General features: G+C 49.2%; 1 protein-coding gene across 1 annotated transcript in view; it reads right to left on the bottom strand.

Moving 5' to 3' along the window:
• TTLL10 (tubulin tyrosine ligase like 10) overlaps positions 1–20234 on the bottom strand; it is a 114661-nt gene that overhangs the window by 68700 nt on the left and 25727 nt on the right. Inside the window, exon 3 of the mRNA XM_040325993.1 lies at positions 15421–15583. Within this exon, the coding sequence (XP_040181927.1) occupies positions 15421–15583 (163 nt within the window). The remainder of the gene's footprint in view (positions 1–15420; positions 15584–20234) is intronic.

The raw sequence follows: 20234 nt of genomic DNA, 5'->3' as shown, positions 1-20234 counted from the left end.
CCTCCAGCGCTCAACCAGAAAAATTGATGACCACACACTACAGCTGCGGGAGGTAAACCGCCATTTGGAAGACCTAGAGAACAGGGGACGCCGCCATAACGTACGTGTGAGGGGCCTCCCGGAGGCAGTGGAAAGTGACAGGATCAGACAAGAAGTGACAAGTATCTTTAACTCGATCCTTCAAAGGCCCCCGGACACGCAGATCGCCATGGAACGGATCCACAGGGCGCTACGCCCCAGAGGCAAGGACACAGATCCCCCTAGGGATATTGTCTGCTGTCTCTCTGATTACGGCCTGAAGGAAGAGATCCTGAAGCAAGCCAGAGGACAGCGCCTTCAACATGGAGGAGCGCCAATTCAACTCTACCAGGACCTCTCGGGAATCACTTTAAAGCATCGCAGGGACCTCAAACCCCTGCTTGATGTCCTGCGCTCCGAGAACATTCGCTATAAGTGGAAGTTCCCTTTCTGCCTGTCGGCCTCCCACCAAGGCCGTACCGCAATGCTAAAAGTCCCCGAGGATCTCCCTCACTTCTTTGAAGCTCTGGGCATCCAACCAGTTGCGGTTCCGGAATGGTACGCAGTATACCGCCGTTCAGTGGGCAGATGGAACGGACCTCCGGCAGAGAGCATGGATACGCAGCCAACGAGGTACCGAAGGAGAAGATCTCCCTCAGGCTCCCGCAACTCGACCACAGCCGTGGGGCCCAGGAGCGAACGAGACCCGCTATCATCACCCGGGTCACGGAGGGCCCGGAGAGACCACTAACAACCCCGAGGTCTGCCTATTACTTCTGTTACCCGCTGTGTTGTTGGCAAGTTTATTACCCCCGTTGCCATGTTGGGTGTTTTACACATGTTCTCGTTTGTATGGGGAGACCGGTTTGAACTTTCCTGTATCCCCCAGAGACAGCTGAAATGCGCGGTCTTTTGCTCTGACTGACTGTCGCCAGGCCTTACGTTCCGAGCGGGAAACTTCCGTCCCACCCACCTTAGGGGCGTGACAGCAAAACGTAGCCCATCCTCTGACGCTCTTCGGGACCCGCAACGATCGGACTCAACTACATACTACATTGCCCAAGATGCCCTGCGCCAGCCTACACCACCGGAACTACGGCAAAGTGCACCTCCTTCTTCCCGACGCAGGAACTGCTACCCTGGATCCCTACAGCGACATGTCTCGAGGAGAAGTGCCAGGGATACTCATCCCCCCACCAAGAGGCGGGGGGGAACCTTGCCACAAGCAATGCAGCCGGGCGCGATACCCTCGTCACTCTCCTCATCTGAACTAACGACGGAGGCGTTACTGGCACTCACACACACCAGCTTCCCAGGCCCGGCGTACAGGAACAACGTGCAAGGCCCCGGGCTGACTGGAACGGTGACAGCACCCCTGAGTTATGGAGATACACCGGAGGGAAACGCCCTCTAGGACTGGTTCACGTCACTGTCAAGGGGCCGGGGTCCAACAAGGGGGCGAGGCCCGAATGCCTCAGGCCTCACACATCATCCAACAGACATTCCTCCGCAAAAGAGCTCCCTCACCGAGTAACGTGGAAGCAACCCCGAATGACTCTCTCACCCAGGCAGCTGCGGGCGCAAAGAATAGCGATGCCGGTCAAGATCCGAACTTTAGGATAAGTATAAGCACGGTGGCTCACCGCCTCACAAGACTGCTCCCGAGATAAGATGCAACCCTGTAGCGGGGTTATCATGCTAGCTAGCTGATGTTTGGCCAGTCTTATAAGCGGGAGGTTCTGCTGGAGGTGGAGGGGGCACGCGGGTGTCTCTCTCTCGCCCTCCCGCCGCGGACGCAAGTACACCGATGGCTCGGTGGTGGCCCGGCCGCGGGGAGAGGCGAGCGCAGACGCACCCCATAACATACATAGCTCTATAAGCCCGCCATCACCAGACCCCCTTAGGCTGCAAATATAGCAGATAGTTAGACCGAGACGCCTTGACCTCCATACACTAAGGGCCCCAGAGATTGCCCCCTTGAGGACACGCAAGGCAGACCGCTCTGGGGTGGCATACCAGGCTCGGGCATTTCTTTGTTGATCCCCCACATCCTACCCAATTGCCTTCTGGCTGGGACTTGGCTAACCCCCCCCGCGGCACCGCACGGTGGTGTCTGGGCCTATCATTAGGCGTGGGTATCCCGTGCGGCCGCACTAAACCGATTGAGTACATCACTCTAGATAGGTGGTGGGCCACAGTGCCCCCCACCTAATCGGTTTTATCTCCCCCTCTGAGAGGGGAATTCTGGTCACCCCCCTCCCCCAAAACCTCATCCTCCCCCCCCCTACAAACACCCGCCCTTCTGCGGGCACACATCCCTCCCTCCTTCCCACCGTACGCTACTAACCACTCAGGTGGTAGTCCCGGCAACGAACCCCCCCTCCCCCTCCCCCCGATTGAACTATAACCCTAGTCCCGTCTCTGCAAAGCTCCCCCCAGAGGCCGGTTCCTACTCCGCCACAGCTCAGACACCCCCCCCCCCCACCCGTTGACACGTGACTACAGTGACAATCACAATGTCGGACTCACGATCGAAGACTGATAACCCAACACTGAAAGTGATCTCGGTGAATGCACAGGGACTGAACCTCCCCGAAAAGAGAGCCCAACTCCTCCTGGCCATGCACCGGGCTCGGGCAGACATAGTGTTTGTGCAGGAAACACACTTCAAGTCAGGAACCACACCCAAACTGCACAATATTCATTTCCCGCAAGCCCACCACGCCACGAACACACGCATCAAGACAAAAGGTGTCTCCATACTAATAGCCAGAAATTGCCCCTTTAGAATGACAGAATCGCTAGCTGACCCGGAGGGAAGGTACTTGTTCCTGAAGGGCTCCTACATGAACCGTACGATCACACTCGCAAATGTTTATGCCCCGAACTCCCGCCAGGTCCCATTTTTTAGATCAGTTTCAGAAGTGCTGACACCCTTCCAGGCAGGGATGTTGATTTTGGGGGGCGACTTCAACGTGCCCCTCACTCCAGCCCTAGATACGTCCACGGGTTCGTCTTCGCTCCGGTACACGGCCCTGAGGAGAATTAAAGCGATCCTCCAAAACCACAGGCTCCACGACACATGGCGCGCCTTAAATCCTTCCAGCAAGGACTACACATTCTACTCAGCCCCCCATAATCGATACTCCCGACTCGACTACTTACTAATAAGCCAGGACGACTTACACAGGCTGACCGCTGCAACCATAGAGCCCATGTTCCTGTCGGACCATCACCCAATCTCAATGACACTGTCCCTTCCCCCCTGCCACCATCGCGCGAGGGTGTGGAGGCTAGATCCGTCCCTACTCACAGACTCGGTAGTGGCAAAGGAGCTGGAGATGGCTCTTACAGCATATTTCCGGGAAAACAACCCGGAAGACACAGCCCCTATCATCAACTGGGAGGCGCACAAGTGCGTGGTCCGAGGCCTTCTAATAGCCGCGGCTGCCAAACGCAACAAGGCACAGCGCAAACAGTACAACGATATCCTAGCACGGATCTCACGCTTGGAGTCCGCACACAAACAATCTCAAGCTCTCGCGACATTACAGGAACTCAGCCAGGCTAGGACAGAACTCCTGGAGATTATAGGTAAAAAGATCAGACGTAGTTATGCTCTAGCCCAGAAATCCTTCTACGAACACGGCGACAAAGCGGGCAAACTGTTGGCGAAAGCCCTACAAACCAAAAGAGCCAAAGCAACCGTCTACTCACTGACGGACGACAAAGGCCATAAGGTGCAATCCACTCCCGACATAGCCAAGCTATTTGTCAACTATTACTCCGGTCTCTACAACCTACCATCCCCGACCACACCAAAAGCACAAAGCACACGGAAAGACTTAATTGACGGCTTCCTGCGCCAATACGGCCCTACCAAGCTGACGGCAGAGGCCAGGGCAGAATTAGACAGACCCCTAAACAGTGCAGAGGTAGGACTGGCCCTAAAACAACTGAAAACGGGCAAAAGCCCGGGCCCAGACGGGCTGACTACGGGGTACTATAAGACCTACGCTGAGGTTCTAACACCCTTTTTCGTATCGGCGTTTGCCTCCTTCGCCAAAGCCCAAACCCCTCCACGAGACCTACTGACCGCACACATTGTAGTCATCCCCAAACCTGACAAGGACTCGACAATAGTGACCAATTATAGACCCATCTCGCTCCTCAACGTAGACCTTAAATGGTTCGCCAAGACTATAGCGAACAGGCTACTCCCCTACATGCCCAATATTGTCCACATAGACCAGGCCGGCTTTGTCCCTGGCCGTGAGGCGAGGGACAACACCGTAGCGGCCCTAAACATACACCACTGGCTTACCTCCACCAAATCCTCGGGGTTCTTTCTCTCACTCGACGCGGAGAAGGCGTTTGACAGGGTGGCGTGGGATTTCATGCGAGCGACCCTTGAAGCCACCAATATTCCGCCACTCATGTTAAATTATATAGCCATGCTATACGCGGGCCCCACGGCACGGGTCAGTGTGAACGGCCACCTGTCGGACGCCTTCTCCATATCGAACGGGACACGTCAGGGGTGCCCCCTATCCCCCCTGATTTTCGTCCTCACACTAGAACCCTTCTTACGACGACTCAGGTCCAACCCGACGATCAAGGGCATTGAGATCAAGGACCGGACCTATAAACTCGCCGCATTCGCGGACGATATCCTCCTGTTCCTTCGAGACCCCCTCACGACCATCCCCAACTTACTAAAAGACCTCAATGAGTTTAAGCTTCTTTCCAATTTGCAAATAAACCTCTCCAAATCTTACGCTCTCAACGTCTCCCTACCCCAATCCCTGGGGGATCTATGTCAGGTGAACTTCCCTTTCAAGTGGAACGCTAGAGCCATCACATATCTGGGGATACAACTCCCAGCATCCCTATCAGACCTCTACTCCCTTAACCACCTCACACTGCTCCAAGCGGTGGTGAAGGACTTGAAGGGGTGGTCCTCAAAGCACCTGTCCTGGTTCGGCAGGATCGCGGTGATCAAAATGAACATCCTTCCACGACTACTGTACGCCATGCAAACGATTCCCATCAGACTCCCCCCGGCGTTCTTCTCATCTTTCAGATCGGCATGCACATCCTTTGTGTGGCGGGGCACCCGACCTCGCTTAAGCTATGACCGGCTCACAGTCCCCAAACTGCAAGGGGGACTGAGCCTCCCGGACCTACGCAAATACCACTTGGCCTGTAGCCTCACTAGAATAGTTGACTGGGCCACCAATGGGAAACGTAAACAATGGGTGGGAATAGAGCAGGCCTTCTCTCCCCTCCCGTTGTCTCACCTGCCATGGGTCTCAAAGGGAAACACCCCGCCTGACTGCGGGAACCATCCCCTCATACTCCAATCACTACGGGCCTTTAGAGAGGCATGTATCAAACACAACCTGTCGGACCAATGCGGCCCGATAACCCCCCTCAAACTGAACCCTGACTTCCCCCCAGGCATGCACCAGGCCTTTTTGTCGGACGGTTGGCCCCACGCGACGGTCCAGGCACATCAATTTTTTACTTCAGGCAGACTCATGCTACAAACGGAACTGGCAGCTAAAACTGACAAGGACGAGTTCCCCTTCTGGACTTACGTGCAAATCAGACACTTCCTAGACAGGACAGCCCCGAGCCCCCAATGGTCCAGACCCAACTCCCCATTCGAGAACCTCTGCTCCAGTAAGGAGCCTCAGAGACACCTTATCTCCATCATCTATGGCCTACTATTTGCAACCCACTCCTCCAAAATCCACTGGGCAAACCAACAATGGGAAAGGGATACCGCACTTGACCTCACGGAAGCGGAATGGGAATCGGTATACAGACTAGCCCACAAGGGCTCGGTTAATGTCCAAACACAGGAGAATGCATACAAGCTCCTCTCCCGATGGTACAAGACTCCGCTCAAACTACACAGAATTGACCCCACGCTCTCGAAAACATGCTGGAGATGCCATCGGGAGACGGGCTCTTTTCTCCACATATGGTGGACTTGCCCTTCACTCCAATCCTATTGGACAGAGGTCCACAAGCTCATTGCACGCATAACCACCGTTACCTTAGATTTCTCTCCCGCACAATACCTCCTTCACCACGCCCTGACGCTCCCGAAGGGATATAACCGCTCATTGGCTATGCACATGGTGAACGCTGCTCGGATGTGCATCCCAATCAAATGGCTATCCTCACAACCCCCGTCTCTGGCGGACTGGTTCCAACGCATTCAGAAGACGATGGAGATGGAGGACCTAATCCATCAAGCCAACGACAACCCTGCCAGATTCAACGAGACATGGGCCTGCTGGAAACACTACACCTCGACAGCCGACTACCGGACTGTTAGACCTTGACGTCACGGACCTCAGACGTCTGTGCTATACCCCCCTACAGAGCTGTGGCGGAATGTTCCGTTCCCTTCATCTCGGCCCCCCCCCCCAGTCCCATTGCCGGTCCTACCCCCCCCCCTCCCCTTGTCTTTAAGTATCCCACATACCCTCCTCGACACACGGGGATGACCCTTCGCTAAACGGTACAGACAACAGAGCTGAGATGTGGCTAGGGCGATCAGCCTAGTGACACACTCGGTAGACAGATAGACACTTGATATTAGCTATCCATAAAGGCGCTCGGAAGACGCCAGGGCTGAACGAGAGGAGCACGTTACCTTCGCTCCTCAGATAAGCTACTCACTGCTTTAGGCAAGCTATGGAAGCCGCACGAGGGGCAGACTTTCGCCTCCTGGCACGACTACCAATCACAGAAGTTGAAGATTGTTTATAGAGGTGGTTATCACCCTAATTCACTGCATTATAACCCTTAGATGTTTTATTTAAACCCTTTCTATGTATGGCGAAGCGGCTGCGCCCGCTCATTTTCGCTTTATGGGTCTGTGACCACCGAGATGTCATTCCGTGTACCTTTGTCTTAATGATTGTACTGTGAAGAGCTAACAATAAACATCTTTGAAACAAAAAAAAAAAAAAAAGAAAATCGTTTGTCCGATTCCTCAAATTTGATTGCCGCACAAAAATCGGCTGTTGCTGCAGCCCACTAACGGTGTGAAAATCGTATGAAAATTCTTTGATACGATTTGCGAAATTCGAACCGTGTATGGCCGGCTTAACTGTGTGGGGAGGGTGGGGTGGGCCGGCTTAACTGTGTGGGGAGGGTGGGGTGGGCCGCCTGGGACAACACACAAATCCGTCTTCCTGCATAGCAGAAAGACAGGATCTCTGTGTGATCCCCTGTCAGAACGGAGATCTGCCTTGTTTACACAGCAGATCCCAGTTTGGTCACTGCGGGGAACGATCGTGGGCGGCTGGCGGATATTGAGTCCACCGCACCTGCTAATTGGCTCCCCCGCTGACCAATGGGCATGTGCAAAAACTGGCGTACAGCTATGGCGATTCATGAAGCCAAGCCAACCAGGCCACAGTATAACTGCTGCGGCTGCTTGGCAAGCGGTTAAGGAAACAGGGCACACAGAAACATACCTCCCAACGTTTTGAGACGGGAACGAGGGACACCTATTAGCAAAAGTATGTAGCCATAGGACACACCCTTTGCCACGTCCCCTTAAAGGAGAATTGTTAAAAAAATGATTACCGTATTTATCTGCGTATACCGCGCGCCGGCGTATAACGCGCAGCCCAAAATTAGAAGGGAAGTTTAAGGGGAAAAAAAAAACTTAAATTTTTCGGTGTCCGTCTGCTGTCTTGCCCGGCGTCCATCGGCGGCCTTGTCCGGCGTCCGTTTGCGGCCCATCCAGCCTTGTGGGTGTCCATCTGCGGCTTTGGAGGTGTCCATCTGCTGTCTTGCCGGATTTCCTGTGTCCTGCGGGCGGACCTGAGCGTGGCCGAGCCTAGCCGAGTGCGCAGTACACTCGGCTTGGCTCAGTCTATGTCGGCTTCTCTAGGCTTCTCTTGTGGTCCTGCGGGCGGAGCCGAGCATGGCCAAGCCTAGCCGAGTGCGCAGTACACTCGGCTCTGCTCGTTCTATGTCAGCTTCTCTCGCGATCCTGCGGGCGGAGCTGAGCGTGGCCGAGCCTAGCCGAGTGCGTAGTACACTTGGCTTGGCTCGGTCTATGTCGTGTTCTCTCGCGGTCCTGCGGGCAGAGCCGAGCGTGGCCGAGCCTAGCCGAGGGCGCAGTACACTCGGCTCTGCTCGGTCTATGTCGGCTTCTCTCGTGATCCTGCGGGCGGAGCCGACGTGGCCGAGCCTAGCCGAGTGCGCAGTACACTCGGCCCGGGTCGGTCATTGTCGGCGGCGCTCAGAGACAGCGGGGATCGGCATATAACGCGCACCCACGATTTCCCCCTAAATTTAAGGGGGAAAAAGTGCGTGTTATACGCCGATAAATATGGTAGTTAAACCCACAAGGGCTTTTTTTACCACTATTATTCCTTTATATTGGCTTTTGAAATTTACAAATGCAGCAATTTAGAAATTGGATGAAAGGTTTATCACTGGGAAACACTTTTTGAAAAAGAAATAGTACATTTTAAATGCAACTATATAAATCAGACCCAAATGAGGGATAAATGAGGAGGAAAGAGGGACAGAGGGACTTTGTTCCAGGTCAGGGACAGTTGGGAGCTATGCAGAAATAATCCACCTCTTGAGGATGTCATTTTTTTTTTCCTTGACCAGTGTCATAGGTTGCAGAGGGCCTGGTAAACATTTACACAATTGAAAATGCAGAATATGGCAATTTTTCCGTATTGTAGGTGCACCAAATCTTGTAGCCGATCGACATCTTGGTGCGTTAAGTCCCATATTATTGATGTGGCTTACAAGGTCAAAAGAGAAACAACAATCAATAAAATATCAAAGACCTACTACACCTTTTGATGATTTTTTCATCTGTAGCAGCTGCCATCTTAACATAATCCTCCATCTCCCAAGAGATCGCCCATGCCAGGAAAAGTAGGGAATCCAGGTGTACTGCCTGCTGCTATCCTCAGTGCTATTGAACACATGTATAATAATGCTCAGAGCTATCAGGCATGTGGTAGTAGATCTTCTGCTAGGCTATAAGCACAGTGCAGTAAATTCTGGAGTTTTCATGCTTCAGGAGGCACAGGCAGGGCCGTCTTTAATGTTGATTGGACCCTGGGCAAAAATGTTCTTGGGGCCCCCCATGCAATTTTGCAATAAATATCAGCTAGACTTAAAATCAGTTTACTGTATCAGATCAGGCAGTGATTGTGATTGGTTGCCAGAGGTTACAGAATATCATTACCACTTACTGACTGGTTGCTAGAGGTTACAGCACACATTACGGCTCACTGATTAGTTGCTAGAGGTTACAGCATATCATCAGGGATGGACTGGCCATAGGGACTACAGGGAGTTTCCCGGTGGGCCGATGGCTCAGTGGGCCGGCTTCAGTGACAGTGGACCGCTGCCCCCCCGGTCCTCTGTCTCTCCCTTCCCGCAGCGCTCACCTCCTCTCCCTCCCCACAGCGCTCACCTGGGGGGAACAAAGAAGCAGGGGGAGGACCAGAGGAGCAGGGGGGGCAACAGAGGTGCATGGGGGAGGGGACAGACAGCTGACTCAACAGCTATGGCCTGGGAGTTTCTCCCTTCTGCCTAATCTTGTCCCGGGTGAAATAATGTCTAGCTTCCCCACTGGTACTGCCTATAAGAGTACCAGTACCAGCCTTTCTACTCTAATAGTAATAAAGTAGAACGGCTAGTGGCTAGTGAAGGGGGAGAGGGGGCTTGGGTGACCAGGGGGGGGGGGGTGTGCGGGAGTTGTCCGGCCGCCATGGGAGAGACCTGTCAAAATGGGCCAGTCTGGATGAAGTCCAGGGCCAAATTTCTGTCCCAGTCCAGCCCTGCATATCATTACTTCTTGTTGATGGGTTTCTAGAGATTACTGTATAGTAATACTTCTCACTGATTGGTTGCTAGAGGTTACAGCACATCATCTCTTCACTGCAGAGGGGCATGATGTACATATGAATGCCACCTTTATTTACATATAAATGCCACCTTTATTTACATATAAATGCCGCCAGCCTCAGCTATTTACATATGAATGCACTATTTACATATAAATCTCCAGTTATTTACATATGAATGACGGTAAATGCAGGGTCTGCAGGTGAGTCATCTGTACACAACAATAGGAGAGAACTGGGCAGTATTAGTAGCAGCACTTCACACTGAGATATCAGGACACAGCAAAGGACTTTCAGGGACAAGGGAATTTAAACTGGGATAGTTGGCAATGAGGCAGCTGCTTTGGGCCCCACAACAATGACAGGGCCCAGGGCATTCAGGGATATATGCCGGAACACAGAATACCTACATTCCAAGAATATGACTCTGAATGTATAGGGTCTTAAATGTAAGTACCACTCGGTACATTGGCGCGGCTCCTTACCCTTTCTGGATTGTGGGAGCAGCGTGCTCTTACCCCCAGTGATATCCTTGATAATGTCGTCCAGGGAGGCACCAAATAACCTCCCTCCCTTGATGGTCAAATCTGCCATAGCCTTCTTGGAAGTCTGGTCCGCTGACCAGCATTTTAGCCAAATTAGGCGACGCAGTACCACAGCACATACTGAGGCTCTGGAATCAACTGGTCGGACAATTCTACGCAGACTGGGGAAGCATGTTGCTTCTTCAACTCCCCGTGCAACAATTTTGCCCATTCAGTGAGTGTTTGTGACACCAGAGCCGCAGCCAAAACTGTCCGTAAGGCTGACCCCAGCATGGCAAAAATGGACCGGGCCACCGCCTCGGCCCCCCTGTCTGTAGGGTCCTTAAATGCAGGGGTCCCCTCCACCGGAATTGTGGTTACCTTGTTTAACCTGGATACCGGGGGGTCCACAACAGGGGGAGAAGCTCATTTTTTCAGAAGGTTCTACTCAAAAGGGTAATGGGCCGCCATGCGTTTTGGGACCGAAAAGGTCCTCTGCGTTCTTTCCCATACCTTGTCTATAAACGTATCAAAATAAGTTACATAAGGAAACACCTTAGTAGTGCGGGTCGGCTTGTGGGACCCAAAAGGGACCGACACCTCAGTGCCCCAGCCGCATCCTCCAGGTTGAGGGTTTCCCGCACTGTGGTGATAAGTGCTCCAACAAGCGCTTTTCTTGCGCTGACCCGGACACATCTCCCTCACTGTCCTGGTCCACATACTCTGACCCTTCAGAACAGGGGTCCTGTTTTACATCTGGGCCCGAGTCTGAGTCAGAGCTTTCCACAGAAGATGGTGGGGGAGGGGGCATTTCCCCCCCGCTTTTGCCCGCACACCGCCTCTACCCTGGCAACAAATGACTCCAGGACTGCCGACAAAGCGTCCATAGGTCTAGCAGATGCAGGGGCACCGGTTGCTAATGCAGGAATGTCTGGGGAAGAAGCGCTAGCTTCTGACGCCATGCTGACCCACACACCTGACAGCCACTCAAGGACTAAGTCAAGGTACAAAAATGCCCACCCTCCTAGCTGCACAGACCGAGTGGTTTTCCCAGAGGACTCACCATCCTGAACCAGGCACTGCTCAGCGCTGCCGTCTGCTCTAACCCTCGCATAGTGTGTGCCTGAGGTGTCTCTGAGGTGATCTGCCATTCGCGCCGTTCAGAAATGACAAAGTAGCGCTAGAGGCCAAACCAATGTGAAAAGCCTCAACAAGATGGCCGCCGGTTACCTCAGGAAAAAAGAGTGCGAGCTACAAGAAAATGGCCGACCGCTGTATTAGCCATAGACACAGTGCGGCTACAAGAAAATGGCCGCCGCTGTATTAGCAATAAAAACAGCGTGGCCACAGGAAAATTGCGCCCGTGCTTCCAAAAAGGCGCCGATCGAATCTGAGGTAAAAAAAAGGGCCAAACAACACTGGGTACACAACAGGGCCCCCCCAAAAAAAAATACAGACCACCTGCACTAGAGCAGACCCGGGCACTTTGCGCAGCCCCCAGCCAGGCCCCGGACCCCCCCCCCCCCACAGCAGGCCCAGCAAAGCATTAGGGGAAGGACCGGGAGAGAGGAAAGAGCGGACTAGAGACCCCCTAATCTGCCCCCCCCCCCCTGGAATGCCTAGCTGTTCCATCCTGCCAAGACAGGGGGAATCTACTTACCCGTCCTTGCGAGGACTGCTGGACGCATTTCTGACAGACCCAAACCGAGCAGTACGTAGTGGCTGACGGCCACTGTGACTGGACAGCAGTAGCCTGGTCATATGTGGGCCCCGGAGCATATAGCTCACCGGCCACCCCTAAAGCAAACAAGGTATGTTGTGGCCGACCCAGCGCGTAGCTAAGGCCTGCTCACGCTCGATGGCCGGACTGGGGAGACTACAAGGATCTATATTATCCAGCCTGTCACCCAGCCGGCAGTTGATAGTAGATATCAGGGTCAAAAAGTAAATTTTCAAGAAAAACAAAAATAAGAAATAAAAATAAAAGTTTCTGCAGGACCAATGGGCCCCTAGGGAGCCAGGCCCTTTCCTACACTAGGCAGAAAAAAATTGAGCTGCAGAGTACAGGGTGAGGGGTTATGACCAGAGGGACCGCCCCCTGGGCGGGGCTGTTCAGCTTTGATATAATTACATGTTTTTATATATCTAACATGTCTGCCTAGTCCTCTCCTAATAGACAGAACATAACCCAAATGTCAAGATTTAAGGAAGCTGTGTCCGTCCATTGGACGAAAGAGAAAGCACCAAAACTTCACTTTAGGCTAGGTTAACACCTATGTGTTTTGCAGTGCGTTTTCAGATTTGCAGAAACGCACTACAGTCCATTTAATATGATTTCCTATACTGTAGGTCACATTCACATCTGTGCGTTTTCAACTGGTACGTTTTTTGGAAAGGGTCAGGAACTTTTTTGGCTGCTACAGGTTGTATTTTTGGTTCCATAGACTTCAGAAGAAATGCATCAAAAACGCAAGCAGTGCATTTAGATGCGGTTCAACTGCGTTTTTGCTGGTTTCTTCCGCATGAGACACCGCTGTCTAACAATAAATAAAAAGGCATAAAAACCATATGGGGAAAATCACAAAAAACGCTGGGGAAACACATCAACTGCAACCTGCATAGGTGTGAAGCTAGTCTTAAAGTGGAAGTAAAGCCTTTTTTTAACTTGTACCTATAATTAGTGTTGAGCAGAATATGCCATATTCGATTTCGCGATATATCTCGAATATATATTCGAATATTCGAGATATATTCGCTAAATTCGAATATTCGTGATATTTTATCGAAATTAAATGATTGCGATTTTTCGCTATTGCGAATGCGAAAATAATTGCGATTTTTTGATAACTGCGGTAGGAGCACTCTGATTGGCTCAGAATATTCGTGATATTTTATCGAAATATCGCAACATGCGAATGCGATATTTATTGCGCAATTTCGAGAAATGCTGGAGGAGCGCTCTGATTGGCTCAGAATATTCGTGATATTTTATCGAAATATCGCAACATGCGAATGCGATATTTATTGCGCAATTTCGACAAATGCTGTAGGAGCACTCTGATTGGCTCAGAATATTCGTGATATTTTACAATACAAAATAATTGCGAATATTCGGCAAATGCGGAAGGAGCACTCTGATTGGCTCAGAATATTCTTGATATTTTACAATACAAAATAATTGCGAATATTCGGCAAATGCAGAAGGAGCACTCTGATTGGCTCAGAATATTCTTGATATTTTACAATACAAAATAATTGCGAATATTCGGCAAATGCGGAAGGAGCACTCTGATTGGCTCAGAATATTCTTGATATTTTACAATACAAAATAATTGCGAATATTCGGGAAATGCGGAAGGAGCACTCTGATTGGCTCAGAATATTCTTGATATTTTACAATAGAAAATAAAAAGTGTTTTGCATTGGTGGCGATTCTTTACTCTATCCATCTGTCACAGCCATTTGTCAATCAAACACCTTGAAGATTGAACACGTTCATGCTGCATGCTTTGGACTTTTTTTCACTTCACATATCAAAGACATTTTTATGAAAGATTATTTTTCTATTATTGGGACTATATTTCTTTATATATTTGTTTCACTGTGTATTTCACAAGTTATTTGCGCTTGCTTATTTTATAATTTGCCCACATGTCTTGTCACTAGACATATTTTTTATTCTTGTAGAGCGACTCCATTTTCTGTCTTGTATTAATTTATGTTGTATAACATTTTTGAGTTGCTGCTGTATTCTCCCCTTTTTTAAGGTATGCGCAATTTTTTCCTTCTTACAAAAAATAATAATATCAAACATACAAATATTCATAACATACACATACACAAAGCCCCCCCATTTTGCATCAGAGACAATCAGAGTTCTCCTACCACAGTTATCGAAAATTCGCAATCATTTTCGCATTCGCAATAGCGAAAAATCGCAATTTTTTTTTTTTCAATTTGGCAACATAAAAGGATCGCCTCAGCTTAGCTACTCGGCCCAGGGTCTCTAATCATACCAGCAATGCTTTTAGACGTCGATAGGATGTGATCTGTTTTAAAAATCAAATTGAAAAAATGCGAATATTCGGAATTGCGAATATTCACCGCGAAATTCGAAATATAGCGCGATTTCTCGAATATGCTATATTCGAGTCGAATATTCGCAATGCGAATATTCGTGAGCAACACTACCTATAATAAGGCTTACCTGTAGGTACAGTGAATATCTCCTAAACTTGCACAGTTTAAGAGATATTCACACTGCATGCAGCCGGTGATGTCACTGGTGCATCGCTCTGAAGGGACGGCAGACCCGTGCCATCCCTTCAGAGCACTGGGCTGTGGCCATGACTCCAGTGCACATACACAGGAGTGGCGTCATGAAGGCTTGGCTAGTCATAGGGCCCGGAGCAAGCAAACCTGGAAGGAAGACCAGGTGAAAAAGGAAGCCCTGTCAGCGGTAAAAGCGCGCTGCTGGGGGTCTTCGTTCTAAGGTAAGTATTCCATAGTGTGCTAGTATGCCATGCATACACAGTGGGGGTTATTTACTTAAGGCAAATCCTGAAAATTGCACTGAAAGTGCACTTGGAAGTGCAGTCGCTGTAGATCCGAAGGGGACATGCAAGGGACATGCAAGGAAAATAAAAAACAGCATTTTAGCTTGCACATGATTGGATAATAAAATCAGCAGAGCTTCTTCTCTATTCATATGTACCCCTCAGATTTACAGCGACTGCACTTCCAAGTGCACTTTCAGTGCAATTTCAAGTGCACTTGACTTTGCACTTGTAGTGCAAAGTGGATTTGCCTTTTGTAAATAACCCCCATTGTGCCATTGTCCTGCAGGTTTTTTTTTTTATACTACCGCTTTAACAAATCTACATGATTGCATTTGTAAATGTTTCTAACCTGATACATACACTTGTTTTTCAAATGCTCTTTTTTTTTTAGAACTGAAAGTCACTTACAGTTGTGCCCCATTACTGCCACCAATGTAAAAGAAGGGCCCCAGGCCCCGTGGGTCTTCTGGTTTCTTCTCTATGGCAGTAGATGACACTGAGAAAATCTTCTGGTTGGTGGTTTGCATTTTAGCTGCCTCTGAGTTCTCCGAATCGTTGGTCTCAAATCTGTCTGTTCAGAGTAAAATGAGAGATGAGATTAATACCAATCTTAGCATTTTATTCATTAATTTAGAGACGTAAAACAATGCAGAAAAATGCATCCAGCTCTATTTATCCTAGACAGAAAACTATTCTTTATAGCGCATGGATACTACCTGCAACCAGCTCAGTATCAGTAATTGCTGTCCATCCATGAAGGGAAATAACAGGGTTAGGCAACCTGGTACCCTCCAGCTGTTGTAGAACTACATGACTGCTGAGAAGCTTAGGCTTAACTTAAAGGGTCACTAAAGGAAAACAATTTTTTTGCTGAAATGACTGTTTATTGGGTATAGAGACATAAAAGTTAACTGATTGCTTTTAAAAATGATTAAAAATTGAATTTAATCTATCATATAATGTGCCTCTAGTTTCACTTTCGGTTTCAAAGGTACATACATGAAGTTCCGGGTGAGAGGTGAGTCAGGAAGACACAGAACAAAAACAAACAAATCCAGGGCAGTGTTTTGTTTTTAAAATTAATCTGATTGGTTCTGAGGAGTTTTAGACACACAGTAATGACAGCTTAGACCACCGTGAAAATCTCCCAGTACAATGGTTATAAGAAAACAGGCAACCAGGAAGTGTGGAGATCACAGCAGAATTACAGCTACTTCAAAGCAAAAACGAACAATGAGGACATGAAACCAGTACTGCAGTAAGGTAAAGGAAGCTATTTAGCTAAAAAAAATAATTCCTTTAGTGACCCTTTAACTACCAGTCAATTCAACCATAACAAACCTTATAATTACACATAGACCATTTAAAGTTGGAAGTGGGCAAGGCCATAGCTTTATTGAAACATATTGTTATAACAAACTCCAAAAACCATGCCAGTCACGGTTACACCGTAAGAGTCTCTAAACCAACTGTCTAGTCTAAGAGGCCTGTCTCCACCATCAGTGCGAGACAGGCCTTAACTGACCCTGTAATTCAACAGTTTAGCCCAAAAAGTAATGCCAATTGCTGGCCAGGTAAAACCGCCAAAGAAGCTGTGAAGAAACAACAACACAATGGGCGGGTGGGTGGGTGCTTAACTCTTGTGACGTTAATTCTTCAGAAGTAGTGGGACGGGCCTCTGCGTAGCTATTTCTAGAGTTCTGTCACCACCCCCTCACCTCGTGCCATCGTAGACAATCCCAGCGGAGCCACACCGACTCCCTCCTTATGTTGACGCCCCACCTGGTTGCCAAGCATCCAGCAGTCAAGGCTGCCTTTCCTTAGTGCAGGGCGGGTCAAGGGGCCTTCATTTCCCATGGGGCATTGCAAGGCTGGCAGTTACAATTACTCCCAGAGGCATAATGGGACTTGTAGTTCTGCTGGAGGGCCCCAGGTTGCCTATCCCTGTGGTACAGCCATCAGACAAATCAACCATCCAGTAATTCTTATGCCACGTACACACGATCGGAATTTCCGACAACAAATGTTCGATGTGAGCTTTTGGTCGGATATTCCGACCGTGTGTAGGCTCCATCGGACATTTCCTGTCGGAATTTCCAACAACAAAAATTTGAGTGCTGGTTCTCAATTTTTCAGACAATAAAAGTTCTTGTCGGAAATTCTGATCGTCTGTATGCAATTCCGACGCACAAAAATCCTACGCATTCTCTGAATCAATTCGACGCTTGCTCGGAATCATTAAACTTAATTTTGCTTGGCTCGTCGTAGTGTTGTACGTCACCGCGGTCGTGACGTTCGGAATTTCAGACAACAGTGTCATGCAACACAAGTTTGAGCCAACATTCCATCGGAAAAAAAAATCCACGGTTTTGTTGTCGGAAATTCCGATCGTGTGTACGCGGCATAAGTGAGCAATCTTCCCACACTCAGGATCCAGCAAAAGCTTACTTAGCTCATAAGATGTATCGATGGAGATAACATGCTTGGAGAAAATTAGGCCTTGTGTCCCTCCATGGTGTCACTCTCATGGCAAAAACACATTAAGAGCAGGTTCTAGGAAAGTGGAGGGAAGGTTAGATTCTCTGCCTGCTTTTATTGGTGTGTCCCTGCTTCCCTTACCTGTCCAGGGGTCAGATGTGCCTAGGAGGACCTTGGATCGTGTATAATGGGTCTTGATTTCCCCCCAAATGATGGTGCCTTCTTTCCTCCGTGGTCACTACCGATTTTGCTGTTTGACAGTTGAGGGATAGAGGTGGGGCTTAGTGCCAGGAGGGGGCTGGACTTGTTACAATTAAACAGTTACATTCAAGGTAGGCCTCTGATGATAACTGTCACAGTCGCCAATGTGCTTATGTCAGCTCTCAACCGAACTTTCAAACCCTCAAATGGCTTGTATCATAGTGATTACAAGGGCAGAACCATGGCAACTGCAAATCTAAATAGAGGCTAAGATGGCGCCATCCTCAGTTGTAGTGGATAGGAGGGTTTAGTTCTGCTTTATTTCTCCATTTGGGGAGCAGTCAAGGCCCATATAAAGAAAGCTTTCAAAATGCAAGTCCTCCCCAGATGCAAGGAACTAAAGTAAAAACAAACAAATTTACTTGCACGCACCTCAAGCTGCTTGCACTGTACCAGTAATGTTAGTTCATACACTTTGTAGGGCATGACAAGAGATTCACTTTGACAGCGACCTTTCGTAAACCTTAAAGTGGAGCTAAGGTTCACAAATACTCCACTCCAATGATCTGAAGTCTGTGCATTCCCTCTTCATCTTCTCCCCAGCTTTTTCCAGGAGCCTTGTCTTTGGCCATCTTGACCAGCTAGCAGGGGATGATCTAACTCCAATGAATGCACAGGAGTTTATTCATCCTGGTAACAAGGTACCTTGCTAAGAATGTTGCGCATGCTTAGCTCAGTGCACAGTCTAAAGTAGGGTTGTCCCGATACCGATACCAGTATCAGTATCAGGGCCGATACTGAGAATTTGCGGGAGTACTTGTACTCCCGCAAATGCCCCCAATGCCAGATCCGATACTACCCCATACGCCGCATTGCCCCCACCGCCTATTTAATCAGCATGCAGAGAACATTACAGCTTTCATTTGAATAGCTGTCTGTTCCCCGCCGCGCCGCGTATAGACACTCCCCCTTGCTCGGGATTGGACGGGTGATCTGTCTATCAAAGTGCAGATCACCCGTCCAATCCCGAGCAAGGGGGAGTGTCTATACGCGGCGCGGCGGGGAACAGACAACTATTCAAATGAAAGCTGTAATGTTCCCCGCACGCCGATTAACTAGGCGGCGGCATCTAGGTATGGGGAGACATGGCTGCATATGTGGGGGGACATGGCTGCATATGTGGGGGACATGGCTGCATATGTGGGGACATGGCTGCATATGTGGGGGACATGGCTGCATATGTGGGGGGACATGGTTGCATATGTGGGGGACATGGTTGCATATGTGGGCGACATGGCTGCATATGTGGGGGACATGGCTACATATGTGGGGACATGGCTGCATATGTGGGGGACATGGCTGCATATGTGGGGGACATGGCTGCATATGTGGGGGACATGGCTGCATATGTGGGGGACATGGCTGCATATGTGGGGACATGGCTGCATATGTGGGGACATGGCTGCATATGTGGGGGACATGGCTGCATATGTGGGGACATGGCTGCATATGTGGGGGACATGGCTGCATATATGGGGGACATGGCTGCATATGTGGGGGACATGGCTGCATATGTGGGGGACATGGCTGCATATGTGGGGGACATGGCTGCATATATGGGGGACATGGCTGTATATGTGGGGGACATGGCTGCATATGTGGGGGACATGGCTGCATTCGTGGGGGACATGGCTGCATTTGGGGACACATTTAAAAAAAAGTATCGGTATTCGGTATCGGCGAGTACTTGAAAAAAAGTATCTGTACTTGTACTCGGTCCTAAAAAAGTGGTATCGGGACAACCCTAGTCTAAAGAAAACTGCAGGGTATTTACTGAGGGTATTTATTATAGCAAAAAGTAAAAAATATTGTTTTTTTTTTCAAAATTGTTGCTCTATTTTTGTTTATAGCGTAAAAAATAAAAACCGCAGAGGTGATCAAATATCACTAAAAGAAAGCTCTATTTGTGGGAAAAAAATAATCAATTTTGTTTGGGAGCCACGTTGCACGACCGCGCAATTGTCAGTTAAAGCGAGGCAGTGCCGAATCGCAAAAACTGGCCAGGTCCTTTACCTGCGTAATGGTCCGGGTCTTAAGTGGTTAACTGACAATTGCGCGGTCGTGCGACGTGGCTCCCAAACAAAATTGGCGTCCTTTTTTCCCCACAAATAGAGCTTTCTTTTGGTGGTATTTGATCACCTCTGCGGTTTTTATTTTTTGCGCTATAGACAAAAATAGAGCGACAATTTAAAACTATGACTGGCACTGGTTGAAAAGTGTTCACATGTTATGTTTGGATTTAATAAAGCTGTGGCCTTGCCCTTTCCAACCTAATGGTGTTAAGTGTGTTTATTTAAAGTGGAGTTCCACCCATTTTTTATGTTTGTCTGTGCTGCATGCCCTAATCTCATAGTGTTCAGAATGGACAATTTTTATTTATTTTGTTGCTTGTAAATACCTTTATTTTGTAGTCCTTCATTACTTCCTCCTCCTTATTAGCCTAGGCTATTAAGTCACAAGGCTATTCGCAAGGGTTTCTGGGA

Source organism: Rana temporaria, chromosome 10 (assembly GCF_905171775.1).
Source record: "Rana temporaria chromosome 10, aRanTem1.1, whole genome shotgun sequence".
Lineage (NCBI taxonomy): Eukaryota > Metazoa > Chordata > Amphibia > Anura > Ranidae > Rana > Rana temporaria.
The sequence above is the reverse complement of the archived record's forward strand: the minus strand, read 5'-3'. Positions and strand labels throughout refer to the sequence as shown.